This window comes from Scleropages formosus, chromosome 19 (genome assembly GCF_900964775.1).
Source record: "Scleropages formosus chromosome 19, fSclFor1.1, whole genome shotgun sequence".
In the NCBI taxonomy this organism is placed as follows: Eukaryota; Metazoa; Chordata; class Actinopteri; order Osteoglossiformes; family Osteoglossidae; genus Scleropages; species Scleropages formosus.
Genome location: NC_041824.1, coordinates 4,579,963 through 4,596,738, shown reverse-complemented (window position 1 = coordinate 4,596,738; position 16,776 = coordinate 4,579,963). Strand labels below are relative to the sequence as shown.

At 50.1% G+C, this 16,776-nt stretch overlaps 1 protein-coding gene across 1 annotated transcript in view; it reads left to right on the top strand.

Annotated features, from left to right (window-relative positions):
- The window catches only part of LOC108927614 (piezo-type mechanosensitive ion channel component 2-like), a 99,619-nt gene that overhangs the window by 79,243 nt on the left and 3,600 nt on the right, over positions 1–16,776 (top strand). Inside the window, exons 32-48 of the mRNA XM_029246222.1 lie at positions 1,157–1,231; positions 1,424–1,527; positions 2,730–2,853; positions 3,435–3,503; positions 4,120–4,286; positions 6,027–6,220; positions 7,544–7,720; positions 10,713–11,072; positions 11,352–11,610; positions 11,817–11,999; positions 12,438–12,654; positions 13,061–13,208; positions 13,396–13,543; positions 14,333–14,547; positions 14,668–14,826; positions 15,750–15,897; positions 16,258–16,446. Coding sequence (XP_029102055.1) covers positions 1,157–1,231; positions 1,424–1,527; positions 2,730–2,853; positions 3,435–3,503; positions 4,120–4,286; positions 6,027–6,220; positions 7,544–7,720; positions 10,713–11,072; positions 11,352–11,610; positions 11,817–11,999; positions 12,438–12,654; positions 13,061–13,208; positions 13,396–13,543; positions 14,333–14,547; positions 14,668–14,826; positions 15,750–15,897; positions 16,258–16,446 — 2,936 coding nt within the window. The remainder of the gene's footprint in view (positions 1–1,156; positions 1,232–1,423; positions 1,528–2,729; positions 2,854–3,434; positions 3,504–4,119; positions 4,287–6,026; positions 6,221–7,543; positions 7,721–10,712; positions 11,073–11,351; positions 11,611–11,816; positions 12,000–12,437; positions 12,655–13,060; positions 13,209–13,395; positions 13,544–14,332; positions 14,548–14,667; positions 14,827–15,749; positions 15,898–16,257; positions 16,447–16,776) is intronic.

Sequence of the window (16,776 nt, the reverse complement as noted above, 5' to 3'; positions counted from 1 at the left end):
AGGACAGCGACTGCTGGGCGTGAGGCTCTCGCAAAAACGTCCCGAGCGTATTTCCAAGCCAGCAACAGACTCCTGGAATAGATGACGTGTATGATGTGGCATTATGGTTAGAGACTGAAAGACGCCATTGGGCAACGAAATTGATGTGGGTTTGAGGAACACTTAGAGTCTGAACTAATGAAACGTGTCTAAAAATAAACGCGTCTAAATAAAAAGCATTGTATATTTGGAAGTGGGTTCCTCACTGCCGTGGTGCAACATTGTCGTGGTGTGATTTAGTCCAGTAGTACCGTGTTGAGTTATACGGTGCTGCTGGAAGTGTGTGAACTCTATAGGGAGGGTCATTGTTCTTGCAGAAAATGTTAAAATATGAGCATGGGCGCTACAGCGAGTAGCGCTGCGGTCTCACAGCGCCTGGGTGGTGCGAGAAGACGTGGGTTTGATCCCCGCTCGGTCTGTGTGGAGTTTGCATGTTCTCCACGTGGCTGTGTGGGTTTCCTCCGGGTGCTCTGGTTTCCTCCCACAGTCCAAAGACATGCTGTTCTGGAGAACTGGGGACTGTAAGTCACCCGTAGTGTGTGAGTGGCAGAGAGTGTATGTGGGCTGGTAACACTACATAGAGTTGATTGGAAAGCGCTTTGGAGAAAAGCATCTGCCCATAAATGAATGACTGATTTACGCATCTGACTACTTACTTGCTTGGTTTAACCAGTATAACTTGGGGTTCACTTATTTTTACACCTGCGCTACTTGTGTATTTGTACTACACACACCATTTCCTCTAAAGCAACATATGGCATTGGTCGTTACATTTACATGACACTTTTCTCCAAAGTGACTTACTATTATTTACCCATTTATACAGCTGGGTAATTTTAGGGTAAGTACCTTGCTCAACAGTACTATAGCTGGAGGTGGGATTTGAACCTGTGGGTCCAAAGGCAGCAGCTCTAACCACTGCACTACCAGCTGTCATTACACGTCTATTGTCCCATGAGAAACACAGGATCTCATTAAATACCCATTTTGCGGTAAAACTAAGGGACGCAAGGGCTTCGCATACTTCCAAGCGGCACTGTGTGTCAAATATTGTGTGTATGTGTTATAATGGATATGATCTGATACATATGATATTCATAAACGTTTGTTGTTTTAGAAGCAGCAGCAGACAAGGGAAGGATCCAGAGCAGGAGAAAGCAGTGGTGGCGCCCATGGGTGGACCATGCTTCTAGTACGTTCCTGTTCGGCCCCGGTCAGAAAGCTGCAGAGTGTCGATGGTGGTGTGTGTGTGTGTGTGTGTGTGTGTGTGTGTGTGTGTGTGTGTGTGTAACTGTCCACACCCAATGGTGTTACTGTGACTGATGGACGTGAAGGTGACCGCTGAGGTGCGAGCTAACGTGGTGTGACCGTTCGGCCCCCCCAGTGGTCCGCAGCGGAGACTATTACCTGTTTGAAACGGACAGCGAGGAGGAGGAGGAGGAGGAGGAGAGGAAAGAGGAAGAGCCACCAAAAAAGTCCGCTTTTCAGGTGAGGTACAAACGCAGAGGCTCCTCGTCCCTGTGGGACAAAACGGCGCTGAACTCGAGCGTGCCGCTCGCACTCCTGGGTCGCAACTTTATATTTGTGCTTTATGCATACGATGTGCGTGTCCTTCGGTTTCCTCGGCGTTTGTTTGCTAGATGTTCGAGGCGACCGGGCGTCGTTCCCCGTCTCTCGGGTTTCTGACCGTTTCCTCGCCGTGTCTCTCTCCGCTCTCCCCGCGCTCACGGGACGCCGCTCGACACGCTCGCTCTGCGCTCCTTCTGTAGAACGCCGTGGGACGGTTTGCCTCTGCTTTACTGGCTTTGCCCAAGTCTCTAATTACCCTGCCCAAAACTGTACTGCAGTGTGTTTTCAGGGCTCTCAAGGTATTTTCCCACACACACACACACACACACACACACACACACTCGCACGCACGGCCCCCGTTGTGCACCGTGTTTTTCTCAGTGTTGCAACAAATAGTGCTGAGGCATGCGGCGGCATGTGCTCTCCGTGTGCGTGCGCGCGCACACGTGCTCATCGTTGCCTCCTCATATTGCGCATGGTGTCCTGCCTGTGCCGAGCCCCTGTCCCCTTGTCCTCCTTCCGCCAGAGTGTCCAACCACATCACTTGTTCTGCGCTTCAGTATAAAAATCGTTTTAATGTGTTTTCTTTGGATCTACTGTCCCTTCTGTGCGTGCGTGCGTGTGTGTGTGTGTGTTCGTTCTAGTGTAGGCTGCTTTAAATCGTTACTGTCCATCGTGTCACAGTGGGACTGCCTACCTTTGACAGCCACATTTTTAATACATTTAACAAACCCATTATTCAGTTCCATTAATTTACCCTCTAGATGCTCCTTTACAGAGCAACCTGGACGGTCATGTAGACACACACACACACACACACACACACACACACACACACACACACAGGTAGTCACTTCTTAGCCTGTAACATTTATCAAGATGCTGCTTCTGAACCATGAGAGGTGGGTTCGGTGCCCACACAGTGGTGGGCTGTTTTGCGACCCCCAGCGATGCTTCAGGACAGAAGTGACTCCCTGGTGTCCAGTCCCAGAGTGACCGGTGCTCCGTGGGTGACTGTCGACCGCAGGCAGTCCTCGTTGTGTTTAAATGCCCTGTTGTTCAGTCAAGTGTCGAGTCCGCTGCCCTCCGGCGGGGGTCTCACCGGTGATCCGCACCCTCAGTTCGTTTACCAGGCTTGGCTCTCGGACTCCGGCGCAGCCCTGAAAGAGAGGAGCGGGGAGGGGCGGAGCTTCTGGAAGAAGTACGCTGGAACAAAGGGCAAAGCGAGCGAGGACAAGAAGGAAGGTAGGGAGCAGCAGGGCCTCCGGAGCCCGTCTGTTCTGCCCCGAAGGGACGCGGTTCGGCCACCGCTTCCCATGCGGTGTCGGGCGCCGCAAACGTTTCCTGTCCTCTGCTCAGCCTTCGCCAAGTGTCGCGTGTCAGGGCTGTTCCCTGCGGACCTTGGCCGTCAAAGGGCTTTTCTGTGCGCGCCACTTAGCGGAGCCCGGCGGCCCCCGACCCAGCATCCCCTTGTAGCAGGGCAGCATCCGGCCGGGAGGACGGCAGGCCTCCGTCACACCCCACAAGGGCGAGTGTGTCGGAGCGCAGCGGCAGGAGCCCTTTTAGCACCGCGCCACCGTAAGGCCTTACAGCGATGTGCCTGAAGGCCACAGTCTCACGCAGCAGTGACAGTTCTGACATCCAGGAGAATATGCCGCTGCTGTGAGAATGTGGTGTTTCTCCAAGATGGAACCTGTAGAACAGAGTGTGTGTTTGCTGCAGAAACACCAACAGGGAACATGGTTCATGTGAGCATAAAGGATCGCTGTCTGTGGACCACTGCCATATAATGGCACAGGTCCCTTTTGGGTGTTTGTCTTGTTCAGGAGCCCAGGTGACTATTGAGGTGGGGGAGGATGATCAAGACACTGGAGAAGACAAGTCTGATGAGCCAGGTTGGTCCACCAATACTGTTGTCTATGTGGAGTTATTGACGTGTCCTCTACTCCAAAGTCATTGACCTGTACTCTACTCTGCAGTTGTTGACATGTCCACTTCTTTACAGTCGTTGACATGTCCTCTACAGTCTTTGACATGTCCTCTACTCTGCAGTCATTGACATGCAATGTACTCTTCAGTTGTTGACATGTCCACTTCTTTACAGTCATTGACATGTCCTCTACAGTCGTTGACATGTCCTGTACAGTCGTTGACATGCACGCTACAGTTTGCTCATGTTCATTACTACATCTACATGTATCTGAAGTTTTTTTCTCCAAAAAGATTTAAAATGTTAAGCTACTTACAATTATGTACCCATTTATACAGCCTGGTTATTTTATTGGAGAAGTTTAGGGTAAGTACCTTGCTCACAGGTACTACAGCTGGAGGTGGGATTCAGACCTGTGACCTTTGAGTCCAAAGGCAGCAGCTCTACCTACTACAGTACCAGCTGGGCCTATACTGGTGAAGCTGAGCTCCATCACTGGCCCTTACACACGAGTTTGGCTCAGTGTCGGTCTGCAAACATAATGCACATGGTCAAGTTTGTCCCACATTTGTCTCCAATAGACAACATCATCAGGCGAGTTTTCAACATCATGAAGTTCTCCTGGATCCTCTTCCTGGCTGTGCTGGAGAGCTTCACCAACTGGCTCAACTCCATGTGCCGCGAGTACATTGACATTTCAACCGTGCTGCGTACCGAGCGCTGCATGCTCACTCGCCAGATCAAAAAGGTGACGGCGCCTCTTCCTCGCTGCTGCCCTCGAGCCGCCCGCAGTCAACTTGTCTTCCAGCCACTCGCAAATTAGAATGATCAGATGATGTGCCATTACGCTCATCCCCCATTAACCAGTCCCAATTTCTTTCTGGAAACAGACTCAATATCGAAAACCCGGATAATGAAATTTTTGATTCCATTATTTCTTACTGGGAAAAATTCCAGTTCGTTCCGAGTCGAAGTTCAACCCCAAATCGCCCTGAATGATGTCCTGTGTTGGAAGGAATAAGTTGTGTAACACATTAAAACAGAATGAATAGTGGTGACAGTAACATTAATGTATCATATTCAAAGGTTTTTTTTAATCTTGTGCCTGAATTCAGTGCTTTTTTACATAAAACTTTATCCGAATATCCACGATTCCTGATCACCTTCCTAGTAATGATTTTTTTTTGGAGATATACATATATATAAACATTTACATTACATTACAGGAGTACCTGTGTAAAGATTTATCTGGGCATCATCTCGAAGTTACAGAGCATGAATATTTACACCTTACATGAACTTCAGAGATGATGGGTGAAGTGAGTCTGGAAGAGATGAGTTTTAAGAACCTTTTTAAATGTGGACAGAGATTCAGCAGTTCTGAGTGACAGGGGGAGGTCATTCCACCACAACGGAGACAGAACCGAGACCCTTTATGCTTAGTGTTTTTTTTCCGCTCTGCATTCATTTAACAATCCTTTTCAGTCCGTTATATTTCACATTTAGCGTTTTTCTTCTGCTCTATAAATAAATAAATGCAGAAATGAAAAATGTATTAGTTGCTTTCTTCACTATTGCTCTATATAGTGAACTATATAATTAACTCATACTTCTTTTTAGTAATTTTTTTAATTTTAATTGACCATGATCTTGTGAGCGGACTGACTTAAGGAAGACGAAGCATATGCGTCACATTTAAATAAATTAGCAATTAAAAAATGAAGGCAAACTGCATCTCTCTCTCACACAGCTGCCTGGCACAGTTTTAACTCGTGGCCTGGACTCCATGCGACAGGCTGTGTCCGTGTCTGCACTGATCGCCAATAACTGGTATTAATAATCTGTCTGGATACACGAAAACCCAGATATTAGAAGGCTGAATAATAGGGGATGAGTGTATTTGCATGCATCCGTTAATAAATTAATATAAATGGTCTAACCTTAACATGAATAATATCGAAGTGCCGATTCATCTTCATCATCATCGTAGTCATGATGGTTCCAGGAACACAGAGTGCAGCGTGTGGTATACCTGACTGTCTCTCTCTCTCACACACACACACACACACACACACACACACACACACACACACACACACACACACACACAAAAAGACCTATTTATATTCACCGAACATGTTTGCACTGTGGGAGGAAACCAGAGCACCTGTAGAATCCCACATAAACATGGCAAGAACACACAAACTGCATTCCTTTAATCCTGGCGTTCACTCGCAATGGTCACTATTTGTGTGGAACCTTTACACGATGACGACGGTGAAGAAAGTAGCAGTCCCACCGTGATCACGATGGATCACTAGAAGGTGAACTAAAAATGGTGAAATATGAATTGAAAAGGCTAACAAATGGAATCATCCTCTTAATTTTTAAGCTACTGGGTGAGAATGCGCTCAGTGCGTAATGAGCACGGTCATCGATTCACAGGGAACATACAAATAGAGCTTTTGTGCTCCCGGTTCTTCGACAGGGCCACGTTCCTTCCCGGGAGAGCATTCATATTTACTACCAGCAGCAGATGCGCATGAACCTCTCCCGAGAGTCGGGACTGGACGGCACGACTGAGGACTACTCCATGTCCAGCGTCCAGCCGGTGGAGTACGGGCAGACTGAACTGGGCGTCCAGAGCCTGGACTCTGCGGCGTCCCGGGAAAGCCTATCTAGGTAAGGTGGGGGTGGGGGGGGAGGGGGTGTCAGTGTGAAACAACAGCACAGTCCATCCTCCTCCTCCTCCTCCTCTGGACCCTACTGTTCCAAGAGTCCCAAATCCACGACAACGAGCTCATTATAGTAATTTCATTGCCCTGAACTGGACGTCCTCAGTATGATTGAGTTACGTTACAATTCCGTTTAGCCCGACGTTTCCGTAAAGCGTCTTGATCCCGAAACCGTTCTCTTCCAGTCATTTGTCCCTCCTCTTGCTGCGTCCCAACAGTCCGTTGGAAATACACCCACCCTGGACTAGTGATGTCATATTACCTATGAGCGGCATCTACATCTATCGCTACGCTCGACTCCGCCCCCTCACCTGTCTGCGCAGTTAGGGTTAGGAGCAACTAGGTGCTCTGTTTCCTTGACCATCAGGTGCGGTGAAATGCCGTCGCGAGCCTTTCCCACCTTTCCTTTTTTTAACCCACCCTCAGGTTCCCGGCGTCAGACGTGAGCGGCAACACGAGCGCTCGTTAAATCCCGCGAGCGGCCGCTTTTGCGCGCGGCCAGTCGGGCGATCGGCTTTGATGCTCCGGTCCTGTCCGTTTTTAACGAGGCCGTCTGTGTCGGTTCCTCTCGTAAAACCCTGAGGAGCGTTTGTAAAGGACGTGTGAAGACTGAGCCGTGTGCAGACGGCAGCTCCCTGTCCCGCGCCCCTCTTTTACTCCCCGAAGTCATTTTCCCTCCGTTTTCTAGCATTTCTAATCTTATGCGCCAGAAAAAATTAACTGTTTGTATGTGAGAAATTCACATCTGCCGTTTTACTCTCACATACACTGTTAACACTCCAACTTTGCTTAAAATAAATATATATTTTTTTAAGTATTCAGTACACACACACATTTACAGAAACCGCTTGTCCCAAGTGGGGCCGTGGTGAACCGGAGCCTAACCCGGCAGCACAGGGCGTAGGGCCGGAGGGGGAGGGGACGCACCCAGGACGGGATGCCGGTCTGTCGCGAGGCACCCCAAGCGGGACTCGAACCCCAGACCCGCCAGAGAGCGGGACCCGATCAAACCCGCCGCACCGCTGCGCCCCCCTTGCATTCACTACAAAAAAGTGCAAATACCATGGTTAAAGACGGGCACAATGTATCTTAAGAGCAATGCATGAACGTGTGACATTTGAGGATTTCTCAATGTTTTTCAGACCTGAGTGTGTCTTTGATATCCGTCTCGCAACCATGTGTGTCCAGTGTCAGCGTGTGTGAAGAAGCACCATTTGCACCTTCATTTTGTCACTAATCCCACTCCATCTGTCACGGCGCGTGCTGGCAGTGCCTTCACTGAGGCCACCACGCTCTTCTCTCGCCAGTCCACCCTGGACGAGAGCGAAGGGGCTGCTGAGAGCGTCCCCAAGACCAGCGAACGCGCCCGGCCTAAGTTGCGCAGAATGTACAATGTGGACCTTTCCTCCCCATCCGGGAGCAGCGGCGGCAGCAGCATCGCGTCCAGGTGAACGGCAGCGCGTTCGCAGCCCTGTCTCTGTGTGCCCCTCCCACGTATCGTTACACCCATCTCCTTGTGTCCCTCCCACTCATTGCCATACCCGTCTGCACATGTCCCTCCCCCTTATTCCCACACCCATCTCAACCTGTCCCTCCCCCTTATTGCCACACCCACCTCCACATTTTTGCATCTCCGTACAAAGGTACTTTTGTTTATTCGCGTTGCTCTTAGTGGATAAATAAATTTATAGCCGTAATTTTCAGCTGCTCCGAGGCCCCGATCGCTGTTCAGGCAAATTGGTATCGATTGTCTGCAGTGTATCGGTGGATGTGGAGTAATTCAATCTGTGTTTATTGTTGAATGTTGCCTTTCAGAACAGGTTGCCTCGGAGCACTTAACAAGGAATAATGCAGATAATCCCAATAAATAACCAAAGATATGTAACAGATGACATGAGAAGTAACGATAGCTGATACATGGTTAAAAACAAATAAGTCAGAAGACAGAGGGCGTCAGTGGGTATATCTGCAGGGGGGGGGGAATGGACACTATGGGGCTAAAAGCAGTGATGTGTGATGGCAGCACATCTGGTGTCTGGGTTTGAATCTGGGACTGAATCTGCTTCTGTCTCTGTGATATTATTTTGGTGTTCTTTATTCTTTTCTCCAAAGTGGCTTTCAGTGTTAAGCTTCTCGTGGTTCCTTACTCGTTTATACAGCTGGGACATTTTTTTTTTTTTTGCTAAAAGATGATCTTACTCAATGGCCCTACAGCAGGGGTGGAGATCCTAACCTGGATCCTTCTAGTACAAGGTGAAAGCTCAAACCGCTGTGCCACCTGCTGGCCGTGTCGTCCCCATGTTTGCGTGGGTTTCCCTGGGTGCTCTGGTTTCCTCCCAGAAGTCGTACACACGTGTTTCAGGTGAACTGGAACTCTGAATTGCCCTTACTGCGTGTGCTCGAGTACTCTGAGATGGCCAGGTGTAGCCTTGCTTTAGTCCTATTCCTCCCAGGACAGGTTCCGGACCACTGGGACCCTGTACTGAATAAGCGCTTACCGAACGTGGATGGATGCGAGTGTTTTAGTGGTTTCTGGAGCGGTCCGCAGATTTATTTATTCTAGGTAGTGAAAGGGTGTATTTATTTAGTCTTGTACAAACTGAGTTATGATTAAAAAGAGCAGGTGTTAAACCTTTCGGAGCCCTGGAAGTCAGCAATATGGTTTTCTTGAATGGGAGAATCCAGAATGAGGATTTGTCCAAAATTATTACTTCTTTTTTTAATATATTATTGTAAAGAGAAGGTAGAACGTTGGTTTGAGTGGTCACCTTGCACTCGGAAGATCCCAGGTTCAGTGGGTCGGATCGTTGTAAGTAGCCTTGGGTAAAAACCTAACATCACAAGCTGCTTGGGAGAAAAGTATGAGCTGGACAAACAGATAACTGTAAGGAATTATAAGTATAATAATATTTAAGAGCAGAGTGTTTATGAGAGGAAGAGAAAGTTCCCAGTGGAGGCTGCAGTGCGCAGAGCCGGTGTGGAAAAAGGTGGCTGCTGCTCCCCATTGTACCTGCAGTGCAGGTGTTGACGGACAGCAGTTTCCACGGTGGTGCCGCCTCAGCACCTCTTGGACTCCGGTCACTGAAGCAAAGCAGAAGGAAAACAAGGGTGCAACACACACATACTGGAAAAAAGTGAGATAAAATCGAGGTGGATGCAGCATGCAATCATGAAACCCGATATGTAACCTTACTGTAGTGTAAAAACAACGTCCCTGGTTTATAATTTGTCTTTTTTGACACTCGGCATCCTTGCGACGGTTGCTTTCGTACCGCGAGCACCTGAGCTGAGCGCACTTAGCGCGGGTTATTTCAGATGTTCCCGCTGGGATTGTTGCGTTTCCTGAGGGAAGCTGCCCCCTAGCGCCAGGGTTCGACGACCTCGTCGTCTTCAGAAATGTGGAAACGTTTGGGAACAGTCACTGATGGACGATGAAATTGTATCGGACGGTCAACATACACAAACAACTGTCACTTAAAACTACATTGATAACGCTGGTAAATGTAATTCTCTAAAATTTCAGGAGATATTTTTCTAATTTTGCTCATGGATGTTTGTGATAAGGTAACCGATTGTGTTCGCTGCGTGATGTTTGGCGGCGCGTAGTGATCTTCACCGGAGGATCGTGCCACTGAGGCTTCGTTTCCAATAACACTTTGCATGTTAAGCTGCTTATCTGATTTAAATAATTCTGTTAACATTTCCGTGTTCACGCAGTTTATTTTTAAAAGTTGCGACTGAATGTTTAATTAAGTTGCGAGGTAGAGATGCTTCACTCTGTTGTGATTGATTGAGACTGTCAGTATTGCTGAGGAAGGAAGTTCATGCTGTAGTTGGTTTTGTTATGGAAGAAGCAAACCCTGTGTGTGTGTGTGTGTGTCGGGGGGGTGGGGGGGGTGGGGGGGTGCACATACATACACATTTTACAGAGTGAAAAATATAGCAGGCAGTCAATTAAATAACTTGTGGTAGTAAAATAACTGTATCGGGGCACAAATGCTGTAGTGCTGAATATGAACATTAGTATTTGTATTTTTTTCATAGATGTGTATGGGGAAAAAAAAGTTTTCATAAGTCGTTTTAGTTTTTCATTGTATAGACCTCCATTGCATGAGGAAAAGATGCACTTAGAGCTGCTCATCTTAACACTGTCAGTTCTCTGTTTACTGTGGAATTGATGTCTGACTCAATAACAACAAGTTTCCCCGAGCATGATGCTCCCACCACCATTTTTATACTTGGTAGAAGATGCTTATGTTCAAGGACAGTGCTTGGTTTTCACCAAATATCATTTCAAGCTTTGCAGCCTACTTATTTCACTTTGTTTGTTTGCAATACATAATGGCAAAGTCCAAATTTCCAGTAGAGAAATGTTTGGAAACTGCTCTGGACCTTTGGGGAGGACCTTGCGTCATGTCGCCTTTCCTTTCTGCTCTCAGCGAGCCCACCCAGCGACAGGGCACAGCTGGCACCATTCACAAGATGGAGGATGAGCGGGAACACGTGCACACCTCTCGGGTGGAGGCGGACAGTGGACGCAGGGATTCCACAGTACTGGAGCTGGCACAGGACGAGTGCTGTGTCTGCAGCGGGGTGGACGTTGGCCAAGACTCCCTGCACCCCTTGGAGCTCCGCCTCAGTACCCCAGATATGGGCTCCTGCTCTGGTGCTGAACCACCGCCCTCCTACAGCAAGGCAGTCAGTTTTGATCGCGTGTCCATCTGTTCAGATGACCGAGTGGACGGCCCGCTGTCCTCCCTGACTCATGAGCTGACGGCCAGTGAGCTCCTGCGCAACAGGTGAGACGTGGAGGCGGTCGATCGCATCTCCTCCTTCCCGTCCATTCTTTTGCGGTATTTTTGTTTGCCTTTGTCTGTTTGTCAAAGTTGTGACAGAGTTGGACAGTTTGACATCTCCACTTCCAGACTCATTTCACATAATCTTGCAAAGTTTGATTTCCATCTCTGTTGCCACCGTCCTCTTACCAAGTTGCAAACAAGGACTTGGTCTTTTTGACATCTACATTTCGAGCCCCTTCGGTTTGACTGTGCAACCTGTGTTTGTGTCAATGTGTCCAGGATGTTCCACGATGAGGAGCTCGAGGCCTCGGAGCGTTTCTACCAGGAGCAGCCCCCGGTGCTACAGCTGGCCTACGCCCTGTACAACATGCTCGTGGCCCACTCTGAGATGGTCTGCTACCTGGTCATCGTTGTCAACCACATGATATCCGCCTCTGTGGCCACGCTGGTGCTGCCGATCCTCATCTTCCTATGGGCCATGCTGTCCGTCCCCCGGCCCAGCAAGCGCTTCTGGATGACGGCCATCGTGTACACGGAGGTGCGGCACCTTCATCCACCTGCTTCGCACGTGCTGGAAGGAGTTCACCCACAGGCACTAGCGCTTCACACACACTGTCCTATATTTTGCTTTTCGCATCAAGACGGGATGAAAAGCTTCTGAGATTTCGCTAAATCTGACAGTCTTATTTATTAAGATTGTTATATTTCTTCTGGACTGTTCTTTCTTCTCTTGTTTACCTGCAGGTGACCATTGTGATAAAGTACTTCTTCCAGTTTGGCTTCTTCCCCTTCAACCAGAACATCGAGCTGGACAAAACGAAGCCCTTCCACCCGCCCAACATCATCGGTGTGGAGAAGAAGGACGGATATGTGCATTATGACTTGGTCCAGCTGCTGGCCCTCTTCTTCCACAGGTCCATCCTCAAGGTGTGCGATTCCCCCGAGTGTCGCCCCTCGTCCGCTTCAACCTTTCGGTGTACATTTCTTCAAGTAGCGAAGGCGTAGCGATGATGGTGCGGACAGTGTCCTCTGGCAGCGTCCTTTTGACTGTTTGGCTTTAGCGCTCACGTCCTCATTTCTCACTCGCGGGTGGACATCCGCTCACGTCCCTTCAGCTCCGAGGGCACTTTGTAGCACTCGGCCGCTCCCGTCTCACACCGATCGCTGCACTGTTGTGCTATTTCACCTATTTGACCGTGCTATTTACCCTGTAGAGGCCGTGGTCACCGGCGTCCCATTGCTGTCCCCATTGATCACGTTGACTTTTGTCAGATGTCCGATGACACGTTTAAGCGTTTCAATGAGGCGCAAGGAGTGTAAATGGAAAATGTGCTTAAATTTGCTTTAATCTTCTTCGCACTCCAGTGCCACGGCTTGTGGGATGAGGACGATCCCAGGGGGTCGAGGAAGGAGTCGGCGCCGGGCAAGAAAGACCTTAAGGACACTGGGGGGCAGGGGGGCTCCCGTAGCTCCGTGGCGTCCGCTGGGCCAGAGGGGGCCTTCGGTTCGCTCCCTGACTGCGGTGGGAACTCGGGCTCCCGGGCATCTTACCGCTCCTCGCGCTGGGCCCGCTCCAGAAGAGGTAAGGATGGCGTTCCGCTGAGAAATACCGCGGTAGAATGAGAAGTGTGTTCCCAGAGTCCTGCGTCCCGAATCCATCTTTAGTAACGCCGCCGTTCCAACGTGTCCTTCCCCCAGCTCTTATTTGTTCAGCAGCACCACTGTTCGCAGGACTTTCTGATTTATCTGCGAACACTGATAATTAAAGAACACAGCGGGATTTACGCTGCTCCGCAGGGCAGGCACAGTAAAGGAGGCCCCCGGCTCCTCCGCGGTGTCTGCGGAGGGAGTCCGAGGAACAGACGCCGCAGACGGTGTCGACAAAGTTCGGAGCGTGCGTGTCTGCGTGTGCACGGAGAATGGTGCGTTTACCGCATGGTGCACCGCGGTACATGAGCGTCGGGTGTTTCGCTGCGTGTTCCCCGCAGGCGTCGCCAGCGTGTCCAGCAGGAGCAGTAGCACCAGCAGCAGACGCGCCGCCGGCGTTCACGGCGCCACCCGGAGGAGCCGCAGGGAGCTGCTGCTGGACAAGCTGATGGAGCAGCTGGCGAGGGCCAAGGCCTTCACCGTCAGGCAGTAGGAGCAGCACCGCTCGTACCTGCGGCCGGGCACCTTAATATTGCCGTTTCGCATGCAGACATACAGTTCGCGCTCCGTTTCTTAATCCCGGTGTTCAAATTCAGTCCTAAATCGATGCCGGTTTCCCTCGATCGGCTGAGCCTTTCGCGGAGCTGATTGTTCCGGATCCTTCTCTCTGCGCCAGAACCCTGGAGATCTACACACCCATCCGCCAGTTCTTCTACAGCCTCATCCATCCAGAGTACAGCGCCGTCACCGACGTCTATGTGCTCATGTTCCTGGCCGACACGGTCGACTTCATCATCATCGTCTTTGGGTTCTGGGCCTTTGGGGTACTTTCCTCCTCTGTCTTTACTACAGTCTCATGCTAAGATTTGTTGCTTAGTTTCTTTTCTAAGTTTATTCAAGTGATGCTTTTCTCCAAAGCTACTTAGCATCAGGCTGCTTACAGTGATTTACCTGTTTATACAGCTCTGTATTTTTTCTGCATCAATTCAAGGGAAGTACCTTAATCAAGGGCATTATAGGAGGAGGTGGGACTCAAACCCAGAGCCATTGAGTCCAACAGCACTGGCTCATACCACAACATTACCAGTTTCCTCAGCTTTTTTTGAATTTGTTCCAGGTTTTTAGTGTTATATTAATTTGGCAACATACTGGATTTACTATCATAATATCAAATGGGGTGGAACAGCGAGTGATGCTGCTGTCTCACAATGCCTGGGTGGTGCGAGAGGACATTGGTTCAATCCCCGCTCAGTCTGTGTGGAGTTTGCATGTTCTCTTTGTGTCTTTGTGGGTTTCCTCTGGGCGCTCTGGTTTCCTCCCACACTCCAAAGACATGCTGTTCAGGTTCACCCATAGTGTGTGAGTGACAGAGAGAGTGTGTGTGTTCCACTGATGTATAGATGAGTGACCCATTGTAAGTTGTGTATCTAGCAGTGTAAGTCACCACGGTGAATAAGGTGTGTGGGCTGATAACACTACATAGAGTTCGTTGGAAGTCGCTTTGGAGAAAAGTGTCTGATAAATAAAGAAATGTAATAATATTTACTGCTGTTAATTATTTGAAGAAGCCATTTGCAATGTCTGATTGTGCATTTTTTCTTGCCTACGTTCAGAAACATTCAGCAGCTGCCGATATCACGTCCTCCCTGTCAGAGGACCAGGTGCCCGAGGCCTTCCTGGTCATGGTCCTTATTCAGTTTGGCACCATGGTTGTGGACCGAGCGCTGTACCTCAGGAAGACGGTCATGGGCAAAGTCATCTTCCAGGTGATCCTGGTCTTTGGAATCCACTTCTGGATGTTCTTCATCTTGCCTGGAGTCACGGAAAGGTGCGGAAACAGGGCGCAAGGGCTGTGCGCGCGCACGGGTTCGAGAGCAACCCTTCCCCGTTATTCCCGGCGGGAGGTGTGTCACATTGCGCGTGTTTGCGTGTCTCCATCCGCACGCAGGCGGTTCAGCCTGAACACGGTGGCCCAGCTGTGGTACTTCGTGAAGTGCATTTACTTCGGTCTGTCGGCGTACCAGATCCGCTGCGGCTACCCGACCCGCGTGCTCGGAAACTTCCTGACCAAGAGCTACAACTATGTGAACCTCTTCCTCTTCCAGGGGTATGTGCGCGTGCGCGTGCGTCATACCTCGTGCTGTCCTCTGCTGAGCTCGTTAGTGTGAATGGAGATGAATTCTCATGAATGGAAGATGTAAGTACCACTCGTTATGAAGGTAAAAATATCAGTGTGTTTCTGAGTCCCAAAACTGATACCCACACACACATTTTCGGAACCGCTTGTCCCATACGGGGTCGCGGGGAACCGGAGCCTAACTCAGGGCGTAAGGATGGAGGTGGAGGGGACACACCCAGGACGGGACGCCAGTCCGTCGCAAGGCACCCCAAGCGGGACCCGAACCCCAGACCCACTGGAGAGCAGGACCTGGTCCAACCCACTGCCCCACCGCGCCCCAAACTGATACCCATTTACACTAAATTATCACTGAATCCCAGAAAAATGAACTCAGATAATTTAATACACACACACACACACTTTCTGAACTGCTTGTCCCATATGGGGTCGCGGGGAACCGGAGCCTAACTCAGGGCGTAGGGATGGAGGGGAGGGGACACACCCAGGACGGGACGCCAGTCCATCGCAAGGCACCCCCAAGTGGGACTCGAACCCCCGACCCACTGGAGAATAGGACCCGGTCCAACCCACTGCACCACCGCACCCCCAGATAATTTAATAGTTAATATTAATTATCATAGCAGTGCTCGGTTTCCCTTTTAGAAATACAAAAAAATTTGTGGTGAGTCAAAGTAGGGCTGCTGAGTGAAATGTGTGGTAAAGCAGGGTTCTCGAACCCCAGTGGACATATCTTGGGGGGGGGGGTGACTGTATCTTGGTTTGTGCTCTTCACTGCCACAAACTACAGTGTACTTCTCAGCACCGTGGTAAAACTGTGTGGGGAGTCACGATCACAGGAGTGCAGCAGTGAGCCGGGACGTGCGGGGGGGGGGGTGTGTTTCGCGTGCCAGGTTTCGACTGGTCCCCTTCCTGACGGAGCTGCGCGCCGTGATGGACTGGGTCTGGACGGACACCACGCTCAGCTTGTCCAGCTGGATCTGTGTGGAGGACATCTACGCGCACGTGTTCGTGCTCAAGTGCTGGAGGGAGTCGGAGAAGGTGAGGAGAACCGTGGTTCCGCAGCTCTCCGGTACCGTAGCTGTACTTTACCACATCTTTACAATATCGTACCTGTGCTGTACCATGGCCGTGTGGGCGGTACCGTAGGTATGTGGTGTGAGATGCCAGGAGCTGAGCTTTCGCGGTTCATTCGTATAGCAGGAATTCGACAGAACAGCTACCTGTCTTTGCCAACGGTGTTTCTAGAAAATTCCACATGCAGTGCTTTGTCTTACTGCTCGTCATTCTTTAATTTCTTCAGTATAATAGTAGGTATTTTCCAAAGTAATTTGCTGCAAATTTTGTTGAGCTGACCGAGCCCAGGAAAACGTTCCGTGACCGTTTACCGCTTCTCCTCAGAGGTACCCCCAGCCCCGAGGGCAGAAGAAGAAGAAGGTGGTGAAGTACGGCATGGGCGGCATGATCGTGATGCTGCTCATCTGCATCGTGTGGTTCCCGCTGCTCTTCATGTCCCTCGTTAAGTCTGTGGCCGGAGTGGTCAACAAACCGCTGGACGTCTCTGTCAAGATCACCCTGGGGGGCTTCCAGGTGCGTCCGTCGCCTCGCGGGGTCCGGGTCCGCCACGTCGCAGACACCGCGTCTCCTTTTAGTATTCATGTTGTCGGTCGTCTTCAGCCGTGGTGCCAACTGTCAGTCGGGTCCTGGCACCATATGTACGTATAGCGTGTGATCGATATGATCATTACTGTAGCGCAACATTTCTTAAATTGATAATAAATTACTTTTAGGCACAGTCCACAGAAATATATTTCTGTATATATAAGGGTGGTGCGGTAGTGCGGTGGGTTTGACCGGGTCCCGGTCTCCGGCGGGTCAGGGGTTCGAGTCCCGCTTGGGATGCCTTGCGATGGACTGGCG